Here is a 24,231-nt window from a genome sequence, read left to right as displayed (position 1 = left end):
CTGACTGAGTTCACCAAAGCCATTAATTTTCAGTCTGTTCACCTTTTTTTTCTTGTTACAAGGTCAGGAGATGCATCTTTTCAGCTCTCAACATCTCTGAGCTGAAACCAAATAATAGAGTTTTAAAGGATTGTCTCTGATATTAGGTGATAATTTATGTGAAGTTGTTCAGTGGAAACAGTCATGAAACTTTTTGTGGTTTTTTTGGGGGGGCTGGCAAATCTGACTTGGTTCAAGCAAAAAAGAAAGTTAGTATGGAGAGAGATGAAAGTTTATTAATACTTGTGTGTAACATGTTTGTATAATATGAAATCTGTTTTACTTTAAAATTTAGAATGATGTAGGTATCTGAAAAGTACAGCTTTTTAGTCTATCATCTGTCTTTTCATATGAGTAAGGGTTTAATCAAGGAAGTAGAACCACTGAGTATTGAAGAGGAGCAAAATAAGCCACTCCAAAATGTGCCCCTTGCCTCACTCACCATGGTGCGTGAGGCCCTAAGAACTGTATAGACAAGTTCTTCACAAGTATATGCTTTTGTAAGCTCATTCTATAATCTGGCCTTAAACTACTTATTCTGCCTACTTTCCTATCACTCATTTTCTCAATCAGCCTTTATTCCACTCATGTTTAACATCTTAACATTTCCAGATATTCGCTGTTCATGTTTTAGAATGTGTTACTCTCCAGGATTTTCACCCCTCTTTTTCTTGGCATATATCAAGGCCTAGCTCAAATACCACCTTTCTTTCCCCCAAGTTGTTGGTAGCTATTGTAGTCAGAATTATTTGCCCTCTCTATTCATCTTTGATTTCCAAGTACCTAACGTATTGCTTGGTATACAGTAATAAAGATTTAAGAGTATTTCATAGTCCAAGAAATTCTAGGACTGGGTTCTATTTTATTTTTATTTTTTTAGAAACAAATTTTTAAATTAATTTATTTTTGGCTGTGTTGGGTCTTCGTTGCTGCGCGAGGGCCTTCTCTAGTTGTGGCGAGCGAGGGCTACTCTTTGTTGCAGTGTGCAGGCTTCTCATTGCGGTGGCTTTACTTGTAGCGGAGCACGGGTTCTAGGCACGCCCGGGCTTCAGTAGTTGTGGCACACGGGCTCAGTAGTTGTGGCATACGGGCTTAGTTGCTCCGTGGCATGTGGGATCTTCCCAGACCAGGGATCGAACCCATGTCCCCTGCATTGGCAGATGGATTCTGAACCACTGCGCCACCAGGGAAGTCCCATGGACTGGGTTCTATTTTAAATCAGTTGACTAAGTTCACTCAGAAATAAAAATTAAGAGATTTAAGAGGTATATGTAGTTTGCTTTGGAATTGTCTATCTACAGAGTCCAAATAACTTTAGAAAACTTTGTCAGATGTACTGAGTTATCCATTCGATTAGCTAACCTTAACATTGTGTGAAAGATTTGCATTTAATATATGTTTTGGTGTTGACTGTGACAAAAACTTAATGAATTTTATCCTAAAGTTATTCTTTGTTTACACAGAGAATGTCTAAGCACACAGATGCAGCAGCAGAAGTCCTATTGGAAAGAAAAGGTTGTGCAGGAGTGATAACACTAAACAGACCAAAGTTCCTAAATGCACTGAATCTTAGTATGATTCGGCAGATTTATCCACAGCTAAAGGTTTGTAATTTTCTTAAAGCAATCATATGGATCCTTCTGAAAGTATGTCCTTAGAGAATATTTCTGATATTCTCTCCCATAGAATCACTTGACTGTCTGGGATCAGCGCCCAAGCCCCATCGCTTATAGAGTCCTCAGCGCTTTCCTAAGTGGTTTTCCTGGGGCACCCCTACTGACAGGGAGTTCACTGCCTCAGATGACAGCCTCTTCCACTTTCACAAGGCTCCAAGTTTCTTCTTATGTTCTGCCCCTCTTTATTTTATTTTTCCAACCTGACGATATATTAGGCCCATATTTTTTTCACCTTGGTCTCAGAGTTGTCGTGGCAAAGATTTCAGTTGCCATCGTCAAACTTGGATCACAGAATGCACTCATCTAGCAACTTTGTTGGGATAGCCTCTAATTTATGTCAGAAAAGAAAATGAAGTTGGGATCCATTCTTCTGGATATGTTTTATAAAGCTTATGCCTTATGCTTTGTATATATCCACATACGTCTATATATACACATGTGTTTATGTGCATGTGGATATATCATTAATGAGTTTGTATTTATGATATGCTTATACCATCTTCTTTTACATTTGGATAGAAATGGGAACAAGATCCGGAAACTTTCCTGATCATCATAAAGGGAGCTGGTGGAAAGGCGTTCTGTGCTGGAGGTGATATCAGAGGTAAAAACTTTTTTCCCTTATTACCTAAATGCTTTATTCCCCCAATAAAACTGATAAGGTATTAGCAAATTTTTGTGGTACTTTGTAATTTGCTTTACTTTCTGGAATTGTTTTTTTGTTAAACAGTTAATACATTTTTAGTGTGGTTAACTTAGAAAAAGAAAACATTTAAAGACTTACCTCTTGTAGTTAATAGAAAAATGAGAATAGCAGCTGTTTTTTTTTTTTTTTAACTACATACGTGCCCTTCAGGTATCTTGTCTCTTTCCCTGAATCATCCTGAACAGAATGTCCAGTTATGGTATGTGATTCTGCTTTTTATTTTAGAATAGCTGTTATTAAGCAATTGTTTATCACGTAAGCCTGACAACCTGGCCATGTTGAGTGACTTGCCATTCTCCAAACATGACATGCTCTCACATATTTCCATGACTTTGTGCTTTCCCATTGTTCATGATCCCAAAGCAAGAATGCACTTAATTGTAGTATTTATCCTATTATATTATCAATATTTTTTGTGTTTAAATTAACATGCCGAGATAAATAAAAAGATTAATTCTCCTTATCTTTCTAATTATTTAGGTCAATCTGTACATATTTAACTATTAAAAACAAAAGGTAAAAGAGAGAAGAAATGTTATTACCACTGGTTGTCAGTATTTTATATATACTGAAAAATTTTCAGTATTTATATATACTGAAAACATTTTGAGTTTTGTTTCTTATGGAATTGGTAGGTTCCTGGGATGGTTTTTTTCTTTGTGTTTTATTTTTTTATATTTTTTGTATTGTGTTAAGATGATAATGTTCAGGTTGATCTATTTACCATATTTATAATCTTATGTAAACCATTACATTTGAAATAGGAAGAAACAAACTTGATTCAGGACATAATTTCAAATATCTATTAAATTTAAAATAACTGAGTCTTAAAATTTCACTTTAAAATTTTCAGTTGCTTCGACTGACTTGTTAACGGAATCGTTTTATGAATTTGTTTTGCCCACTACTTAAATATTTTTAAAACATTGTTTTTCAGCCTGGAATTAATCTTTCCTCAAGAGCTGGGCTTTTGATCTTGTCAGTTTGCAGATGGGCAGAGCCTTATGTATTGATTTTAGCTTCTTCTGACTGTGAGCTATTTTTGCATATAGGCCTATATTACTGTTTGGAAATACAGTTAAAAATTCTAGAATTATTCTAGTTCACATGTATAAGCAACAGATTTCAATTCTAGGAAATTTAGTTTCTTTTAAACATCATAGTCCAAGACAGTAAGTGGGCACTCTGAAAAATAAAATTTTTTTTGTAATTTATTTATTTTATTTTTGGCTGTCTTGGGTCTTCAGTGCTGCCCACGGACTTTCTCTAGTTGTGGTGAGCGGGGGCTACTCTTCGTTGCAGTGCGCGGGCTCGTCATCGTGGTGGCTTCCCTTGTTGCAGAGTACAGGCTCTAGGCTCACGGGCTTCAGTAATTGTGGCTCACGGGCTCCAGTAATTGTGGCTCATGGGCTCTATAGCGCAGGCTCAGTAGTTGTGGCACATGGGATTAGCTGCATGTGGGATCTTTCCAGACCAGGGCCCAAACCCATGTTCCCTGCATTGCCAGGCGGATTCCCAACCACTGCGCCACCAGGGAAGCCCTGACAAAAAATTTTTAAATGATGTTACTAAACATCATTTAATTTATATGGAACTGATTGGTTAGAATAAGATTAGAAGGAAATCTCAGAAGATTTCTGAGATAAAAGAGATTTATTCCACAGGCAATGCAATTTACACTCCTTTGCTTTTAGTATTGGGGAGAAATGATGAAAGATAATAGATGGGGTTTTAGGGGTTTTATTGGTGAAAGCCTCAGAATGACAAAACTAGATATCAAACCTTTTTTTATTTTTAAAATATTTATTTATTTGGCCACCCCATGCGGCTTGCAGGATCTTAGTTCTCCAACCAGGGCCTGAACCTGGGCCACGGCAGTGAAAGCACTGAGTCCTAACCACTGGACCACCCAGGAATTCCCCAAACTTTTTTTAAAAACCAAGAAAAAAAGTCAATATTTGGTTGGAACATTTTGAAGGAAGCTATATCAGAGTTCTGAAGTTAGTCTAAAAATCTATTAATAGTCAACAATTTTTATGTAACTCTTTCCCATAAAAGAAGTAAATGTATATATTATATATTTAATTTGTATTTTAGTAGGTAATTGTCATAGGACTTAGATAAGAAAAGCATATGAGCTTGAAGTGTATGGAAGAGAGGTTTGATGGTGGTTTTGACATTGACTATAGTAGGAGTATAGTAGATTGGACTATGGAACTCTGGATAATAGAAAATTGCAATAGAAATGAAACCATTTGATTGTTATTTATTATTAAGATATTTACTGAGCACCTGCTTATTAAGACAGGCATTTGTATGCTGTAGCAATATCTTTGAGAGGTTATATTTCCATTGATATTAACAAATAAGGATATTACTGTCTCATTTACCTTCTTAGCCTCACCTTTTACCATTCGCCTTTAGTCTTTTAAAACTACTTATTTTTTAATTTTATTCTTTCTTGCCTGTGCGCCTTTATAGGTACTCCTTTCTCTACTCAGAACTTTTCACTTTTCAGAACTTTTCACATTTAGGAAATCCTTACCTGTTGTTCACATTTGGCTCAGAGTTCTCTCTTTTGGGAAGCCTTTTTTTAAATTATTTTTTTTTGGGGGGTGCATCGTGTGCCATGCAGGATCTTAGTTCCCTGACCAGAGATCGAACCTGTGGCCCCTGCAGTGGAAGCATGGAGTCCTAACCACTGTACTGCCAGGGAAGTCCCTGGGAAGGCTTCTTTTAATTACATCTCTTATGCTCACATTCCCACGGCACCCCAACCTTAGAGTGGGCATGACACAAGGAGTGTAGCTCAGTAGTCTGTCTTACTAGTCTGAACTCCAGGGCAGCCATCTTACATTGCTGTCTTGTTATCTACAGCACTGAAAACAGTGCGTGGTACCTGGTAGATGCTCAGCAAATGTTCCATGGTGAAATGAATGTAGCAGAAGTATTTAACTAGATGGAATATATAGAACTCTGTGTGTGTGCATGCACATGTGCATATATTTCTTTGTGTGTATATGTATAATGTACTCTGTGTTAAGATATATTACCAAAGGAAACATGTATCCAGCAAACATTCATTTAGGTGCTACAGAAAATAGTCAAAGGAAAACGCATTTTGTACCAATATGTAACTTATAAGTTAAGTATAACACTTTGTAAGAAGTTCTGAATAAGAATTTTTGCCTTGAAGTTTTGACATTGGACTATGGATTTGAGGCTAACTATAGTATGTCCGTGGCATAGGTGACTTCAGAACCTTAACAAACCATTCTAGACTTTCCCCCTGGTACTTACTATCACATTATTTAAAATTTTTCTATTTGACTGTATTGACTGGAGAACACTTTTTGTAATCCTTCTTTTTTCTTTTTTTATTGTAGTGATCTCAGAAGCTAGAAAGGCAAATCAGAAGATAGCTCAAGATTTCTTCAGAGAAGAATATATGCTGAACAATGCTATTGGTATGTGTGCTCTGCTGAGAGCTTTGAAAATGGAATCAAGACATAAGCTGCACAGTATGAATTGTTAAAATGTAATCAACAGACACTCTTGTTTAATCTTTTATATACTTTGTGCCAGGAATAAACTTGATTAAAGTAGTCTGACTGCTCATTCCAGAACAATTCATACTTGATTATTAAATAGGGTATACTTAACTACTATTTGCCATATAATCAATATGGAAACATGGATTCTGATCATATGGTTGGCTTTCTTGGAAAACAAAAAGCTTGGGTGCCAGTTTTCTCTATAAAATGAAGTGTCATTTTTCTGAATTCTTGAGGAACTCTGGGATGAAATTTCTTTATAGTCATCATTCCAGATTTCATTGGAAGTGTCACAGTAGTTACATTTATCAAGCATGTGTTTCAAATGTTAAATTACAGGGAATAATATAATAAATACTGTGTACCCACCAGCCCAGAATGAATAGACCACTATATTTTATTTTTGCTTGATATTTTGAAATTTATTTAAATTAAATAGAATACTATGAGTTTTAAAATTATTGTTCAGTCTACTTCATTGCTTGCTTCAGTGCCATTTCTTTCTCTCTCCAGAAGCAACCAGCATCCCTCCTCAGAAGCAACCATTGTCATTAGTTTTTAGCACATCCAGTTAGACTGTACTTTATATTTTTACTACATATTTATGAACAAAAGTAGTGTTACTTTATGTTTTTGAAATTTGCATAAGTACTTTCTTACTGTGTATACCATTCCATAAGTTTTTTTTCATAAGTTTTTGATAACATGGAATGTAACTGTTCTTATATTATTCAGTTACCCCATATTACTTAATCTGTTCTATATTAGTGGTTATTTTAGATTATTTCAACTTTTTACTAATACAGATTGTTACACCCTTATATGTACACCCTTAGTGCCCATGTGCAAAAATTTCTAGAAATAATAGAAGTCGAATGGATGGATCATAGAGTTTATGTATCTTCAGTGTGTTTCCAAATTCTTCTCTAAAGTATAAGACTTTATTTTCTACATGTCCTTTCTATCATTTTTTGTTTTTAAACTTTGCATGCTTTATATCTTATTGTGGTTTTAATTTGTACTTCATTGGACGCAGGTAAAGTAGAAGGTGTTTATGTTAATCATTTATATTTTCTTTTCAGTTTCATCCTTTGTTTATCTTTCTTTTGGATTGTCTTTTACTGATTTTATAGGTCTTTATGTATTCTGATTCTTCACTTTTGTAGATCATATATATTATAAATACACTTCTCTCAGTCTGCTACTTTATCTTTTGGTATATACAAGTTTTTGTTTGAGATGAAATGTATTCTTTTCCTTTATGATTTCTGCTATTTGCATTTTAAAAATGCTTAATAACATGAAGGGTTTTAAGATGTTCTTTTATATTTTCTTTTAATAGTTTGTTTCTTTATACTCTACGTCCTTAAAGTGCTTGGAATTTTTTTGCATGTGACATCATCTAACTTCTACTTTTCAGCTAGAAAGCCAGAAGTTGTAATGCCTTTGATTGAATAGTCCTTGTTTTCCTCACTGGTTTTAATGATACTTCTATCATATATCAAGTTCTTATATGTGACCGGGTCTGTTTCTGGGCAACTTTGTTCATTGGCCTATTTGTCTGTACATATGGTAAAACTACAGTGTCAAAATTATTATAGCTTTAAGATATGTCTCTCTCTGATAGGACAAGTTACCCTTGTTTTCTTTCAAGATTTTCTTGGCTACTCTTGGACTTTTGATTTTTCAAATGAATTTTTTTTTTGGTTTTTAAAAATTCAAATGAATTTTTAAATTATTTTGATATTTAATAAGCTTATGCAGTCATCGCCATTAATCTGTTTTAGAACATTTTCATCAGATTGACTTTTATGTCCTTTCATAATGTTTTATAATTTTCTCCATAAAGAAAAAGAAAGATTTTTTAAGTGTTATTTTTAGACAGCTTATTTTTTTTGTTACTACATTTAATAGTAATTTTTCTTATTACATTTTCTAATTGACTATTTCTAGCATGTAGAAATGCTTTTGATTTTAGTATTTTGTTCTTACATCCAGCAACCCTGCTGAAATTTATTATCAGTTCTAATGATGCTTCTGTAGGTTCTCTTGGCTTTTCTACATTGGTAATTCTACCATCTACACGTAATTTTTTTCATCTCTTTCCAGTCTGTATACTTATGACTTTTCTTGTTATATTTTGGCTAGGACCTCTATTATAATGCTGAATGATTGTGGTGTTGTCTTATTTCTGATGTCCATGGGAAAGCTTTTAAAATTTCATTCTTTAGTATATAATCATTTTATAGACACTTTTTACCAAGTTACAGATGTTACTTCTATTCCAAATTTGTTAGGGGTATTTTCTTTTGTTTGTTCAGTTGTAGTGGTCCAGTGCTTAAGCATCCACTTTTCTGACTTTTTCTCTCCCTCTCATGGGTAGGAGCTTACTGAGTTTTAGGATCAGCAGATAGAGTTTTTCTAGCTATGTTTTACAAATCATATAGCTCTTCCTACCGTGAGGGTTTATGCAGGTATTAACTCATAGCATGTTATGTGTGGCCCATGTTATTCCTGACTCAGAACAGATACACACACACACACTCACTCATAATCTTTGGCTGTAGCTTCCACACAGCTATTAGCTCTGAGTTTATTTGTTTCTGGCACCTGAGGATTTCCCTTGTTTGGCTTTGAACTTGGATATACGTTGACAAAAAAATTTTTCTCTAGAATTTTTATGTCTTTGAGGTAGGAGTGGGGAGACGAGGCTGTTTCCCAATTTAACTCAGTGAGCCACATTGAATGGAGAGCTCTCATTTCTTTGAGTCCATAATTCTACAGATCAGGTTTTACTTAGGATGTTTTATTCATTCTAAAAATTCATACCAGCGCTGTCCAATAGTACTTTCTGTAATGATAAAAGTATTCTGTTTCTGTGCTGTGCAATATGATCACTGCTAGCCACACATGGCTAATGAGCACTTGAAATGGGGCTACTGTGATCAGTAAACTGAATTTTACCTTTGTTTAATTGTAGTTAATTATAATCTAAATAACTACATTTGGCTATTGGCTACTATATTAGACAGTGCAGTTCTATACTAAATAAAAGGAGAAGGGCGAAAACCTCTAAGCAGTTTGAGAAGAGTTTGGTAAAATGTTAATATACAGAGAGAAAGCCTTCCAGATATAATCTCTATACATTGTAATAACATATTTTAGTCGTTAAGGAATTTGACAGATTCTGGCATTGTGTTCCTGCATCAATTAGCTTCTGATATTTCATATCTAACATACATGTATCTGTAGCTGAAATGGTATATTTGTATGCATGTCTACTCCAATCAATAGAGATATTTGTTTCCATTGTTTCTAGGGAATTATAGTTAAAAATTGAGGGCTATGGAAGTCCTTGTGAATGTTAAATTAGAATTGTACTTCAGTGGCTCATTTGGCAGATTGGGAATATTTATAGAATTGCTAGATGGATCAAAACTGTACTTTTATATTGGTCTTTGGTAAGGAAGTTATATTTGCAACAAGCTGTAATAGAAGTACAGTGATTTATATTATGTTGTGCGCAACTTCCTCTTCAGAGGGAAAGGAACTGAGTAAAAGTTTACAGGATTTTTGAGCTGGAAGGAACTTCGAGGCAAGTCTCATCATTTAATAGATAGGGAAACTTATCTATATATTATATACATGATATACACATGTATGATAGGCATATATACATATAACTTACATGTGTATATGTGTATACACATATATATATTGAATTGCCAGTATATAAGCATCTAATGCCAGTATATATATTAAATATAGTTGAATTGCCAGTTAATGACAAAGCTGAGACTAAAATTTGGGTCTTTTAACTCCCAGTCCTTGCTTTTTCCTGTATGCTGCACGTCTCTTTGTATCCAGATACTTCTTTAGATGTGTAGAAGACAAATTATGTTCTTTAAAATACAACTGTGTTACATAAACATCAGTGGCTTATAAGGCAAATATTGTTTTTCTCAATAGTTGAGTTATATAGGCTTTCATCTGTTTCAAATTGAGGTGTTGAGTTTTTCATAATAATGAATAGATGATCAGGATTGTGTATGGACTGATGTTTTAAAAAGAACATATTTTATAAGCCATATGTTTAGTCTACTTTGATATTTCTTGCAAAAATTTCTTAGGGAAAATACTCAGAGTTCATGTAACATGTGATTTTTGGAAAAATAAAATGTATTTTAAGCATTGTAACTAATTACAGCTCTGTTTCTTTTAGATTCTTGCCAGAAACCGTATATTGCACTTATTCATGGAATTACAATGGGTGGGGTAAGTAGACTGTTTACTCTTATCATTGTTATGTGAGCTGTATTAAAAATAAGTTAATTATTAAACAGAAGTGAGACAATGAATGTAATACAATAGAAGTTGAAACAAATCATGTTTGGAGCTTTGCAGGTTTGGGATATAATATTTGCTTCACCCCAAAAAATACGTTCTTAATTATGTTCTATGCTATTTAAGCTTCTTGAATTAGTAAGCTTTCTTAACTAACAAAATTGATGCTTTTTTTTCTTATGTAGAGCACTTTTTCTACTTATAAGTAAACAGATTGCTTTCAACAGCTTCAGAAAAGAAACTGGAATGTTGAGGGTTTTTAGACTCTGAATAGTGGAGATGTGGTTCCTAAGTTATATCTACTGCACAAAATCTCACCTTAGTGAAAGTGTTTGGATACTTTTTGAAGTTCTCTGAAAGTGCATTTCTATCAGTTGACAAATCTTTGTAATAGCACAGATGCAAAATAAATAAATCTTAGATTTCACTGGCTTTGAATAGTTTTATAGGGAGTTGGAGAGAACATGAAATAATTACAGAAAAAGTGTTCCAATGTGTGGCACTGGCTACAACAAAGACAAGCCTTTAAAGAAGTGAGAGGTCAGAATAGGTCTTCATGGCAGGAAGAGGTAGGATTGAAGAAGGTAGTAGGAAGCTGAAGGGTGGAATTTCAAAGATTGAACTTGTTAAGTATTTCAAACATTTAGTCATTGGGAGATGTCCCCCTCTTTCTAGGAAAACCACACACTAGATGAAGTCTCTTGGGCACTTGAAATTGCTTAGATCTTTCTTTTTGAGTTTGTTTTATTGAAGTATAGTTGATTTACAATATTGTGTTAATTTCTGCTATACAGCGAAATGATTCAGTTATACATATATATATATATATATATATATATATTCTTTTTCATATTCTTTTCCCTTACGGTTTACGACAGGATATTGAATACAGTTCCCTGTGCTATACAGTGGGACCTTGTTGTTTATCCATTCTGCACATAATAGTTTGCATCTGTTAATCCCACACACCCTATCCATCAGAACTGCTTAGATCCTGCACATCATTTTGGGAAAGGGCTTCCATTAGCACCTGTGGTTAGGAGCAGGATCAAGGGCAGTCTTTACCTCTCAGCTTGTGGCAGGTACTGAGCGTGAGTTGACTGTGTTTTCTTTGTCAATGAAGTGCTAAGATGGGAAAAATAAGAGCTCCCTGAAAAAATTCTGCAGAACAAAAGGAAGGAACATAATCTGAAGCTTTGAAGGAAGAGCCCCCTGTGAATGTGAAAGGAACCAGAAAAAAATGAAAACAAAAAAACATTGGGCATACTTAATAACGTGTAAAATGATGTGGCTCCAATGAAATAGGAAAGACAGCCCATAATTAGACAACAAGCTTAGATGAAAGGGCAGCAGGTTACAAGGGGGAACAGGCAACATAGGAAGGATGACTGGAAACTAAAATGCAATAGCAGAACCTGACATTCCACTTTGAAGGTCATAGATAAGAAGGAGTTGAATTTCATATTACAGTTAATGAACTTGTGTGTCTGTGGAGGACAAACTTGAGAAGCTGTCACCAAGAAAGGACAAGGATAAAAATGATGAGAACAAACATCAGTCAAACTCTAAGGGTGGAGCCCAGTAGTATGTGTTTTAATAAGTCCTCCAAGTGATTGAGTCATGTTAATTGGGAACTAGTGCCCAAGACATCGATTGTATGTAATGAATTAACTGCATTCATATTTCTGCCCTGTGATTCTAGAATGGTACCAGTTATATACCATACTTGGAAAAACTGAGAAAATAGTTAAGTCTTTTGCAGTGATCTCTGGTTCAGATGACGAGCCCCTCAGTGAGAAAGGTTCTTTTATATTACATATTGTCAGCCCTGCCCCTAAAAAAAAAAAAAAACAAACCTATGTGTCTTTTCTTCTATCAGGTCTGCCACCTACAACTCCCCATATGTACTCTACATCTAATTCATCTTTAAAGACTGAAAGTTCTACCCTATATTTTTTAACAGTCTTAAATACCACTATGATTAGATGTGATTTTTTTCCTTCATTGACTCAGTGCATTCAATCTTTACTCCAACTTTGGCATTTATTCTTTATTGTCAGTTATTATGAAATATGCCCAAGTATATTAGATGGTCTATAAAGGTGAGGACTACTCTTTTTTTTAGCATGCTCATAACAACTAGGGAATGCACAGTATATATTTAATAAATTGTTTATTTAAAAAAATCCTGCTTTAAAAAACATTTTTGTAGCCTTTGAAGGAGTAAAATTTACAGACTGGAAGTGAATCAGTTCTTTTTTCTTGTAATGGGATTTTACATGTATCCTCGTTTTGAAGACTAACTTTTCATGTCTCATTTACAAACGTTGCTTAATATAAGACTCAGTGAACTCTAGCTTTTGAAAATGTAAGCCTCTAGATCTTTGGCTCTCAACCTTGGCTGCATTTTCAATCACTTGAGAGTCTTTCAGAAATCCTGGTGCCCAGGCTTTACTTACCTCCTGAACCATTAACCACATATTAGAGCAGGACTCGGGTATTTTTAAAGCTCCCTTGTAATCCCAATATGAAACTAAGGTTAGGAACTGCTGAACTTACTAGCAATTCCCAACTAGTGTATAGTTCAGTGTTAGCTGTGGACCTTTTTCAAAAAGGCAGTGGTTCTCACAGGTTAGCTCATATCAAAATCCAAGGGCTGGAAGGCAGTGGTTCTCCCAGGTTAGTTTGTATCAGAATCCAAGAGCTTGTTAAAAGGCAGACTCGGGACTTCGCTGGTGGTGCAGTGGTTAAGAATCCACTTGCTAATGCTGGGGACACGGGTTCGATCCTTGGTCCGGGAAGATCCCACATGCCGCAGAGCAACTAAGCACGTGCACCACAACTACGGAGCCTGCGCTCTAGAGCCCACGCGCTGCAACTACTGAAGCCTGTGTGCTCTAGGGCCCACATGCTGCAACTACTGAAGCCCGCGCGCCTAGAGCCCATGCTCCACAACAAGAGAAGACACTTCAATGAGAACCCCGCGCACCACAATGAAGAGTAGCTCTCGCGCACCACAACTAGAGAAAGCCCGCGCGCAGCAACAAAGACCCAACACAGCCAAAAATAAATATAATAAAAAAAAAAATAAAGATGGACTTAAAAAAAAAAAAAGGCTGACTCCTCTCACCCCCCCCAGTTCCAGTTTAGTCAGTTTGAAGTGTGGCCTAAGAATTTGCATTTCTAAAAGTTCCCAGATGATGTTGATGATGCTCGTGATAGTGGGGGTGCCTCACTTTAGGAACCACTGCCATAAAGTGTTGAGAACATGCAGTTTGTTAATTCAAAAGGCCTTTATTTTCAGAATTTTTAGTAGAATTTTAGTATTATAGGTAATTGTTTTATGGATACGTTTTAAATCCTAATATAAAAGTATGAGACTAAGATAGGGCAAATATAGCTTACGAAAAAGTAGCCAAATAGTTTTGTCTCTGTCTTTATCTTGATTCTGATCAATGAATTGTTTCTTATAAGAAAGAATTATAAGAAAACTTGAACAATCCAAAAGATGGCGCCATAGAGCTTGATTTTTATTTAATTTTATTTTTTCTTTTTTACTATAGAAAAAAATATTTTTCCAGCAATGAAAATGACAGTTTTACCGTCTCTTGTTGTTTACCATGAAGAGTAACACAGCACTTTGTAGAGGGGATAACTAAATTCTATTATGTTTCAGATTTCAGAAATTCAAATGTTTACTTGATATTTTGGTATACAGTAAAATAAAAATGTTTCTGAGTGGTTCTCCACTTGGTTAATTAAAAGTATGTAAGATTATGTCATTACAATGTTTTTGAAAGAGACGAAAAATTTTTTGAATAGCAATTTGAAAGAATAGTTCATTGTTTTCCTGAAAAGGAAGAATTTTAATTTCCTTTACCCTTTATTTTAAAAATCTAGTCATATTTTCTCAAGTTAATATATAACGGAAAGGCAAATTTGCTTTAAAAGTTAAAATTAATTTTAAGTAGATATAGAACAGAAAAAATTCTTATTTTTATTCTGTATGTGTAGTACTGCCTACATTTCCCTCCCAATTGAATTGGATTTAAAAAACTTTTACGTTTCTTTCCTTTTCCTTCTTCCCTTTCTTTGTCCCTTCCTCTCTCCCTTCCTCCCTTTTCTCTTCCCACCAATGCATTTTACAGTAGAAACAAAATTAGCTCCCCCAAGCCAACTCAAAATATGTTTACAATATGGTATTGTTTTTGTGTTTCTCAAAGTGTCCTAAAGATGCTGCAGGCAAAAGGGTTTTGTGATCAATATAATGGAAAATTAAAAGTTTTAAGGCATACTTTAGAAGGGGTATACTCTAATGAATAGAGAAGGAGTGGGAACTGGATTGGAAACAGTGAGCATATACAATCTCCAAACGACTTTTTGGGATACAAACCAGCCACATGGAAAACTGACTAGTGCTCGGTTAAATGGGAGCTACTGAATCAGATTGAGTTTAGCCACAATTAATGTCACTGAGACATGTTCTTATGAGAAGAATTACTACAAAATGATGTAGTATTTGCATATAACCTATGCATATCCTCCTATATACTTTAAATCATCTCTAGGTTACTTATACAGTGTAAATGCTGTGAAAATACAATGTAAATAGTTGCTGTTGCACAGCAAAATTCAAATCTTGCTTTTCGGAACTTTCTGGAGTTTTTTTCTCCATATTTTGAATTCACAGTTCGTTAAATCTGTGGGTATGGAGGGCTGAGTGTATTTTGGATATTAACCCCTGATCAGTTATATGGTTTGCAGATATTTTCTCCCATGTCATAGGTTGCCTTTTCATTTGTTGATGATTTCCTTTGCTGTGTAGAAGCTTCTATTTGATGCAGTTCATGTTTATTTTTGCTTTTTTGCCTTTGCATTTGGTGTCAATCCCCCAAATCATTGCCAAGACCAGTATGAAGGAGCTTATTCCTTATGTTTTCTTCTAGGAGTTTTATGATTTCAGGTCTTACATTCATGTCTAATCCATTTTGAGCTGGTTTTTGTGTATAAAGTGAGGTCTAGTTTCATTTTTTTCCGTGTGGATATCTGGTTTTCCCAACACCATTTATTGAAGAGATAGTCCTTTCCCCATTGTATATTCTTGACTCCTTTGTTGAAAATTAATTGACCGTATTGTGTAGTTTTATTTTGGGGTGCATTCTCTCTCTCTCTCTCTCTCTCTCTCTTTTTTTTTTTTTGGTTCCACTGGTCTATGTGTCTGTTTTTATGCCAATATCATAGTGTTTTGATGACTGTAGCTTTATAATATGATTTGAAGTCAGGAAGTGTGATGCTTCCAGCTTTGTTTTTCTTTCTCAAGGTTTCTTTGGCTATTTGAGGTCTTGATTATTCTGTATCTGTGAAAAATGCCATTGGAATTTTGACAGAGATTACATTGAGTTTGTAGATTGCTTTGGGTAATATGGACATTTAAACAATATTCATCCGATCAGTGAGCACAGAATATCTTTCCATAATATGTGTCTCCTTCAATTTCTTTCATCAATGTCTTAGAGTTGTGAGTGTATAGCTCTTTCACCTCCTTGGTTAAATTTATTCTTAGGTATTTTATTCTTTTTGATCCAGTTGTAAATGGGATTGTTTTCTTAATTTCTCTCTCTGAAAGTTATTTGTGTACAGAAACACAACTGATTTTTGTGTATTAATTTTGTATCCTGCAACTTTACTGAATTTGTTTACTAGTTTTTAACATTTTTTTTGTGGCATCTTTAGGGTTTCCTATATATAATATCATGTCATCTTCAGATAGTTTTACTTCCTTTCTGATTTTGATCCTTTTATTTATTCTTCTTGCCGAATTGCTCTGGCTAGGACTTTCTGTGGTGAATAAAAGTGGTGAGAGTGGGCATCCTTGTCTTATTTCTGATCATAGAGGAAAAGCATTCAGCTTTTCACTGTTGAGTATGTTAGCTGTGGGCTTGTCATATATGGACTTTATTATGTTGAGGTACATTCCATCTATACCTAGTTTGTTGAGGATTTTTATCATAAAAGAATGTTGAATTTCATCAAATGCTTTTTCTGCATCTATTGAGATGATCATATGATTTTTATCCTTCATTTTGTTAACGTGGTGCATCACGTTGATTTCACATATGTTGAACCATTCTTGCATCTCAGGAGTAAATCCTACTTGATCATGGTATATGATCCTTTTAATGTATTGTTGAATTCAGTTTCCTGATATGTTGTTAAGGATTTTTCCATCTGTGTTCATCAGGAATATTGTCCTGTAATTTTCTTTCCTTACAGTGTTTTTGTCTAATAAGAATGGTAGACATTCTTACTGCTAAGGCTGCTTGTGTAGATCAAGGTTACTTGATTTCAGATACATGAATATGAGACAGGTATGCATTGAACCTCTGATTCTTATTTGTTCTTTGTCGGTTTAAGGTGGAAGCAGCCAGTTGTTAACTGTGATGAAACTAGACCTGAAGCAAATGTGCAAAGATAAAGGATGATCAGTCAGGGACTTCCCTGGCAGTCTAGTGATTAAGAATTTGCCTTCCAATGCAGGGGGTGCGGGTTTGATCCCTGGTCGGGGAGCTAGGATCCCACGTGCCACCCAGTCAAAAAACCAAAACGTAAAACAGAAGCAATATTGCAACAAATTCAATGAAGACTTTAAAAATGGTCCACATCAAAAAAATCTTAAAAAAAAAAAAAAGCAAAAAAAAAGGTTGATCAGTCAGAGACTAAAGGAAGGTACTGCAGTGCAGTTGCCCTGGGAACTAAAAATAAAAGGACTATACTGACAGGCAAAGTTGTGTTGTGGAGAAAGCAATAAAATATATTAAGAGAGGAAGAATAATCAGATAAAAAAGGATATGGGGAATTCCCTGGTGGTACAGTGGTTAGGACTCGGTGCTTTCACTGCCAGGGTCCAGGTTAGATCCCTGGTCAGGGAACTAAGATCCCATGGCGTGGCCAAAAAATAAGATATGAAAAAGAGCCTCCTTTAAGACTGAAGATTAATAACACGGCAGGATCTGTGAAAGGAAGAATAGAGAAGAAATTTCCCTTGGATTTCTAAGTGTTCAGAATATGTACTTATGTGCATTCATTTTCAGTTGTGTTCACTGTTGGCATTTCTCCAAGCCTGGATGGAGATGTTTTTCTTGATAGAGAAGGGAATGTGCCTCCCTTTCCCCCATGGGATTCTCTCTACTTAGATTTCCTTCTGCTTTATTAGGGGAGAGTAAGGGTTGCTTTTAGTTGCAGAATTTCTCATAATAGATTTTTAGGGTTATTTAGTTTCTCAGTGAGCCTTTTTCATAGGTAAGCATTGGGTTCTATTTTTCAATACACAACGGATTACCCTCTAACAAATGTTCCTATGCTGTTTAACTCCATCTCACCCCTTGTCTGTCTTATTAGATAGAGACCTTTATTCTCTCCTTGCCTCTACTCTTTTAACCCTGGCTTTTAGCCCAAACATATCTAAGTAGAGAATCGGAAAGTGCTTCCATTTACTAACCAGGAACTTGGCTTTACTGCCTGCCCCTGCCCCACCTCCATCCCCATTTTAAGGTATTGATTTCTGGGAAGTAGAACTTTTACTTTCCAGGAGTGTGGGTATTCTTGGCAACTTTCACAGACTTGCAGATTCTCAGATCTACAGGGAGTTCTTTTCCATTTCCTTGGCCATTTCCTGTGGGCATATTGGTCAGGTTTTTGGTTCATTTCCTTTTTAAATGTGAAAGCACCCTAGGTTCTTGGTCAAGTGACAGGCACCTTTCCTCTGTGCCATTCTCATCCTGCCTCCATTTTATCCCCACTATGTTGGGTTGGATGATTTGTGGTCTAGAGGGCTCTGTGTCTTATTGAGGAGGCATCAGATTATTTCACAGAGAAGAAAGGGGCAGAGGAGCTCCTTTTGCCCATAAAATGAGCTCATTCTCCTAAGGATATATGGAGGTAGGAGATTTGAGACTAACTAGACGTTCATTATGATTTTAGCAATAATATGAGGTTGTTCTCAGCTATTTCACCCAACCAGCAAGAATTACTGGATGTCTGCTATGTACTAGATACTGGTTAGGCTCTAGGGATAGAATAGTGAGCAAGATAGATATATTTTCTTTCCTTATGGACCTTACTGTCTTGTCAGGCAGGTACAGAGTTGTCTGGGAATACATAAGAGTACCGGCCTCAACTGTGTGTGTATGTCTGAGTACTTTAGTGATGGAGATGGTGTAGGGAAAGCACCCTGGAGGAAGTTTTATTTAAGCTGAGACTTAAAGAGGAATCAGCCAGGGACAAACAAGGTGGGATAGTGGAGGAATGCGCTATGGTTGGTACAAGCGTGTTAAGGGGTTGATGCAGTGTAGAAGAATAGTGTGTGAGTGAGAAGATAATAGTATATGTGAAGATGAGAGAATTCATGTTTGGGAAAGTTAAGTGTGCCTAGATTTGGGAGTATGAAGGAGATAGTGGTTCAGTTCTGAGGTTAGAGAGGTAAGCAAGAAGCCAGATCAGTCCTCTTAGATATAAGTTGTTTATCCTGAGATCAAGAGGGAGAGCCTTTTTTTTTTTTTTTTTGCGGTACGTGGGCCTCTCACTGTTGTGGCCTCTCCTGTTGCGTAGCACAGGCTCCGGACATGCAGGCTCAGCGGCCATGGCTCACGGGCCTAGCCTCTCCGTGGCATGTGGGATCTTCCCAGACCGGGGCACGAACCCGTGTCCCCTGCATTGGCAGGCGGACTCCCAACCACTGCACCACCAGGGAAGCCCAGGGAGAGCCATTTTAGAGTGCTCTTAGCCAGGAAAATGGCTTGAATGGTGCATTTTAGACAGAGAACTCTCTTGTGGGAGGAACAGGTTGTAGGGAGGTTAGGATTGGTTGTAAAGAGATTATTCAGGAAGCTCTTGTAGGGATCCAGGTGGGAGATTATGGTGATTTTGAACTAGCATGGAGATTATGAAGGGGGGCGGAAATTAGATAGATTTAACGGAGATACTTAGGAGGAGACTTGGTGGGATTTGATGATGTATTGGATGTGAGAGATAAAGGGGAGAAGGAGGCAAGGATGACTTCCAGGTTTCTAGACTGGGCAGTGGGATGAATGGTGGACTGTTTACTTAAGATTCGGGAGAAAGTGTGGCTGGGGAGTGGGTTGGGGAGAGTGAAGGGAGATCAGTTTAATTTGTTAGGTGTGAAATACCTGTGGGCTTATCCACGTGGGAGTGTTTTGTCTGAACAAAAGTGTTTTGTCGGTTATGCACATCTGGAACTCAGGGTGCTGCTTGGGCAGGACGTATAACTTTAGGACTTACAGAGGCACAGTATGCTCCAAAGTGTGTGCTTCTGCAACGTGAATTAGCTCATAAGTGATTGGTAAATGGGAAAATGATGTTAGGATAATGCAAAAATTATATTGATTCATATAGAGTTTTTTTCTAGGCAAGGGGAGATAGGATAGTGGCAGTAGATATATAATCATCTAGACAGGAAAAGAGTGCTTAATTACCTCAGTTGCTGTACTGTGAATAGGCATTCTCTTGTCTGTATTTTAAGAAAATTAAAAAAAAAAAACCCACGCAAACAAATGCCTGTTTCTGGGTGGACCTCCACCGTAAGGTGAACCCTCAGCTCTTGGCACTTGGTGTTTAATGGCGGTCCCACTGGCTTATAGCTGCACTTACACTGCTTTGTCTCAGCATGTGCCAGTCCTGCTCTGATTAAAGTATTGCCATTCTTTCCACTTTATTGTTGTGCATTTTAAATATCTGCACTGGCATTCGCTGTTCATATTGAGCTGGTGCTCCTAATCAAGTCCCTGGCCTGCGACCATTTATTCTTTCTGTTAGCACTCAGAATACAAAGTTGCATAGGTTTTGAGCGGACTGCCGAAACTCTATTTTTCTTATAAGCTCTGTGCAGTTTTGTAGAGCCTGAGGATTTTTTTCAGTAACTCATCATGTTATAGCAGAGAAACTTGTATTGAAAATTTGTCAGTAGAAAAGATAATGCAAGGAAATGTGACAGAAATAGAGTGACAACCAAAGTAAGTCCAGAATGGAATACAAAAAAATGTTTATTGGCCAGAGGCAGAACAAGGAACCTATAAAAGACACTGAAAAAGGGGGGCCCAGAGTGGCAAACCAGAAGAGTGGACTTGTCATGGGAACCTTCAAGTTGGCTTTTGTGCCCCAGAAATCTTTGAGAGTTTCTTTGCTTTGTGGCAAAGAACCATATTCCAGGTTTGTTTTGTACATTTTATTCAACAGACCTAAAATAGGGTGTTTTTCCAAGGCAGCCCTGGTTACTTTTAGTAGGAAATGATGGTTAGCAATAATAATCTGGGCACTAGTTAAGCTGGTAATTGTTTATAGGCCTTTTTGAAGAGAACTAAGAATATGTGTTTTATTTTTAAGAGAAAATAGGTCCTAGATCCTGAGTTCAGTACTTCCTATTCAAATTTAGATTCTTACTTCTTTGATATTTGTAACTTTCTTCTGATGTATGTTGAAAATCTTTATTTAAAAAAAATAATACTAAGATTGTGACAAATTTGCTTTGTCCTAATGTGTATAATAGTTTCAGAATAACAATAAATGTTATTATGAAGAGTAGTCACTTGAAATACTGTCTTTGCCCTATACCAAAATTTTTTAGTAACTTAGCTTTTTCATACTTTTCCAGAGTATTCAACTTGGTTCTCATGAAATAACTCTTTATTTACGACTGACGTTTGGTAAACTCTGAACTCAACAGATTAGAGAAGTATCAGGTATATCAAAAAGTAGCCAGAGGGCTTCCCTGGTGGCACAGTGGTTGAGAATCCGCCTGCCAATGCAGGGGACACGGGTTTGAGCCCTGGTCCGGGAAGATCCCACATGCCATGCAGAGTGACTAAGCCCGTGTGCCACAACTACTGAGCCTGCGCTCTAGAGCCCATGCTCCGCAACAAGAGAAGCCACTGCAATGAGAAGCCCGCGGGCACCGCAACGAAGAGTAGCCCCTGCTTGCCCAAAGACCCAATGCAGCCAAAAATAAAATAAATAAATTTATATATAAAAAAAATGTAGCCAGAGAGTAGCTTTCAGGATGCTAGTTAATACAGATATTAGTTTTACAGAGTTAAGGGAAATTGTTGGTAAATCTGAGGTCAATTAAGAGTACTCCTGTTATAATAGTTCTTCTTGTTTGAATATATGATATGAGGCAGTGGTTTCTTAGAGCTTCTCTTTTTAAACATCTATTAAATATGATTGGGATTGACATACACACTAATCTGTATAAAATAGGTAACTAATAAGAACCTGCTGTATAAAAATAAAATTCAAAAAAATAAATATAATAGACATTTAAAATATAATATGTGGTATGTTATAATATATTGGGGGAATGTGCTTATTTAGGCAAAAACCTTGAGCAGGAATCCAGGAGGTACGTAAGAGTTATTTCTAATTTATGTTTTGTTTTTTTAAATTAATTAATTAATTAATTTATGGCTGCGTTCGGGCTGTGTTGGGTCTTTATTGCTGCGCGGGCTACTCTCGTTGTGGTGCACTGACTTCTTATTGCGGTGGCTTCTTTGTTGCAGAGCATGGGCTCTAGGCACGTGGGCTCAGTAGTTGCAGTGTGTGGGCTTCAGTAGTTGTGCCTTGCGGGCTCTAGAGCGCAGGCTCAGTAGTTGTGGCGCACGGGCTTCGTTGCTCCACAGCCTGTGGGATTTTCCCGGACCAGGGCTCGAACCCGTGTCCCCTGCATTGGCAGGCAGATTTTTAACCACTGCGCCACCAGGGAAGCCCTCTAATTTATGTTTTAATGTATGATGTACCAGAATTATATTTCTGCTCACTGGCTTTTTTTAAAATTGAGGTATAATTGACATATAATGTTTTAGGTGACAACATAATGATTTGATGTATGTATATGTTGTGAAACCATAAGTTAACACTCATCACTACACATAATTGAAAAAAATTTTTTTCATATAACTTTTAAGATTTACTCTCAGCAGTTTTCAAATATCTCTCTGATATTTCTGTTTAAAGTAAAACTGTACCTCCAAGGATGGTAGACTGTTAATTCATAAATAAATTAAATATTTCTACCGCAATTATTTGTTTCTGCTGAATATAATTTTTGTCCAAAAATAACATGAATTATATGAATCCAAAGCAGGATAATGTAAATGCTCTCTGTAGTCTATCAGAATACATTAATAGGGCTTCCCTGGTGGCGCAGTGGTTGAGAGTCCGCCTGCTGATGCAGGGGACACGGGTTCGTGCCCCGGTCCGGGAAGATCCCACATGCCGCGAAACGGCTAGGCCTGTGAGCCATGGCTGCTGAGCCTGCGCGTCCGGAGCCTGTGCTCCGCAACGGGAGAGGCCACGACAGTGAGAGGCCCGTGTACCGAAAAAACAAAAAACATTAATATTATGTAATCGGTATGTTAATACTATTAATATGCAATATTAGTCTGTTAATATTAATGTGAGAAGCATAATAAAAATAACTGTTTTTACTGGGTAGGCTGCTAATCTAAGGCATGTGGTCCCAGAGATACGTTATGAAACTTATTTTATGATTATGATATTAACTTTTATACCATAGTGACATAATGTGTGATGAAAATCTATTTGAATTTCTAACAGAAATATATACCTAATTTCAAAGAACCATTTATAATCTTGAATGATGGTGAGAGAAGACTCTCATGTACTCACTGATACTGAGATGCAGTGTTCATTCTGGACAGGAGCTTACTCATTCTCTCTGATTAGAATTTAAATTCATGACTCTTTGTGTGAGCATTTGTCACATCACCCCATTGTATGCCTTTCTGAGTTTGTTTTCTTTACTGTGGTTGTTGGCGCTGGTTACTCTGGAACATTTATTTTTATTTTCATTTGGCTCAAAAAGACTATTGTGAAACAATTTCAATTAGTAATATAGTACAGAGAACTCCAGTGTATCCTTCATCCACATTCCCTATTATTTCCGCATTTGTTTTATTTTCTCTTCTTCTCTCCCACATGTGTCTATGAATAACTTTTTTCTGAACCATTTGAAAGTTGAAGACATGATAATTATTTATTGCTAAATTTTTCAGTGTGTATTACTTAAGAATAAGACACCAAAATCAGGGAATTTAACACTGATGTATTATTATCTGGAACATTTCTTTTTCAGGCACCAAATTAAATTGTTCTACATGTGTTTTTGTTTTTGTGTTGGGGGATTAATCTTGCCATTAGTATAAATCATGGAGTAATTGACTAGATATTAAATTAACTTTAAATATCTGTATAATTATCCATTTTTAAAAATGTGCTTTTTGTCTAGAATAGTAATATTATCTGGAAATATAGAAGTGATACTCATTTCTAGTTACTGATAAGCATATTTGCATTTTGAAGGATTTAATTGTGCTTTTTAAGTCATTATAATGAGATCTTCTTTAAAAGCCTTAAAGCTATACCAGCCTTTTTCCTTTGTTGAACAGCGAAAACTCATCTAGCTCTAGTCTCTTAATTAAAAAAAAAAGTCTTAGATCGCCTGAGTTTTGCATTTAAGAATGCCAAACTTTAAACAAGTAGGATACGAGTTTGACTACATTCATATGTTCGGTTACTTATGCTTATCCATATTAATATTCTCTGTACTAGATTATAAATATGGGTCAGATTCATTTTACTTTATCTTCACAGTGTCAGTACAGTACTGCAATGAAGATTGTTTAATAATAATCCAAGTAAAAAACAATGTCGGAATGCTTGAGACACCATAACTATAAGGCACAGAAGGGTTACATGTAAGATAATAGAAAAAGTGTTTGCCAACACTAAAATAACTGATACAGCTATTTTAATATCAAATAAGGTACTATGGCAAAAGCTTTTACTTGATATAGGACGTTTCATAGTTATAATAAACAGG

At 36.0% G+C, this 24,231-nt stretch overlaps 1 protein-coding gene across 2 annotated transcripts in view; it reads left to right on the top strand.

The window, feature by feature from the left end:
• Positions 1–24,231, top strand: part of HIBCH (3-hydroxyisobutyryl-CoA hydrolase) — an 87,738-nt gene that overhangs the window by 19,724 nt on the left and 43,783 nt on the right. For both annotated transcript variants that reach the window (XM_082841866.1, XM_082841865.1), the window contains 4 exons: positions 1,503–1,643; positions 2,235–2,319; positions 5,808–5,888; positions 10,198–10,250. In XM_082841866.1, the coding sequence (XP_082697992.1) occupies positions 1,506–1,643; positions 2,235–2,319; positions 5,808–5,888; positions 10,198–10,250 (357 nt within the window). In that variant the 5' untranslated portion in view covers positions 1,503–1,505. The remainder of the gene's footprint in view (positions 1–1,502; positions 1,644–2,234; positions 2,320–5,807; positions 5,889–10,197; positions 10,251–24,231) is intronic.

Source organism: Leucopleurus acutus, assembly GCF_964270905.1.
Source record: "Leucopleurus acutus genome assembly, chromosome: 6".
NCBI lineage: Eukaryota > Metazoa > Chordata > Mammalia > Artiodactyla > Delphinidae > Leucopleurus > Leucopleurus acutus.
The sequence above is the reverse complement of the archived record's forward strand: the minus strand, read 5'-3'. Positions and strand labels throughout refer to the sequence as shown.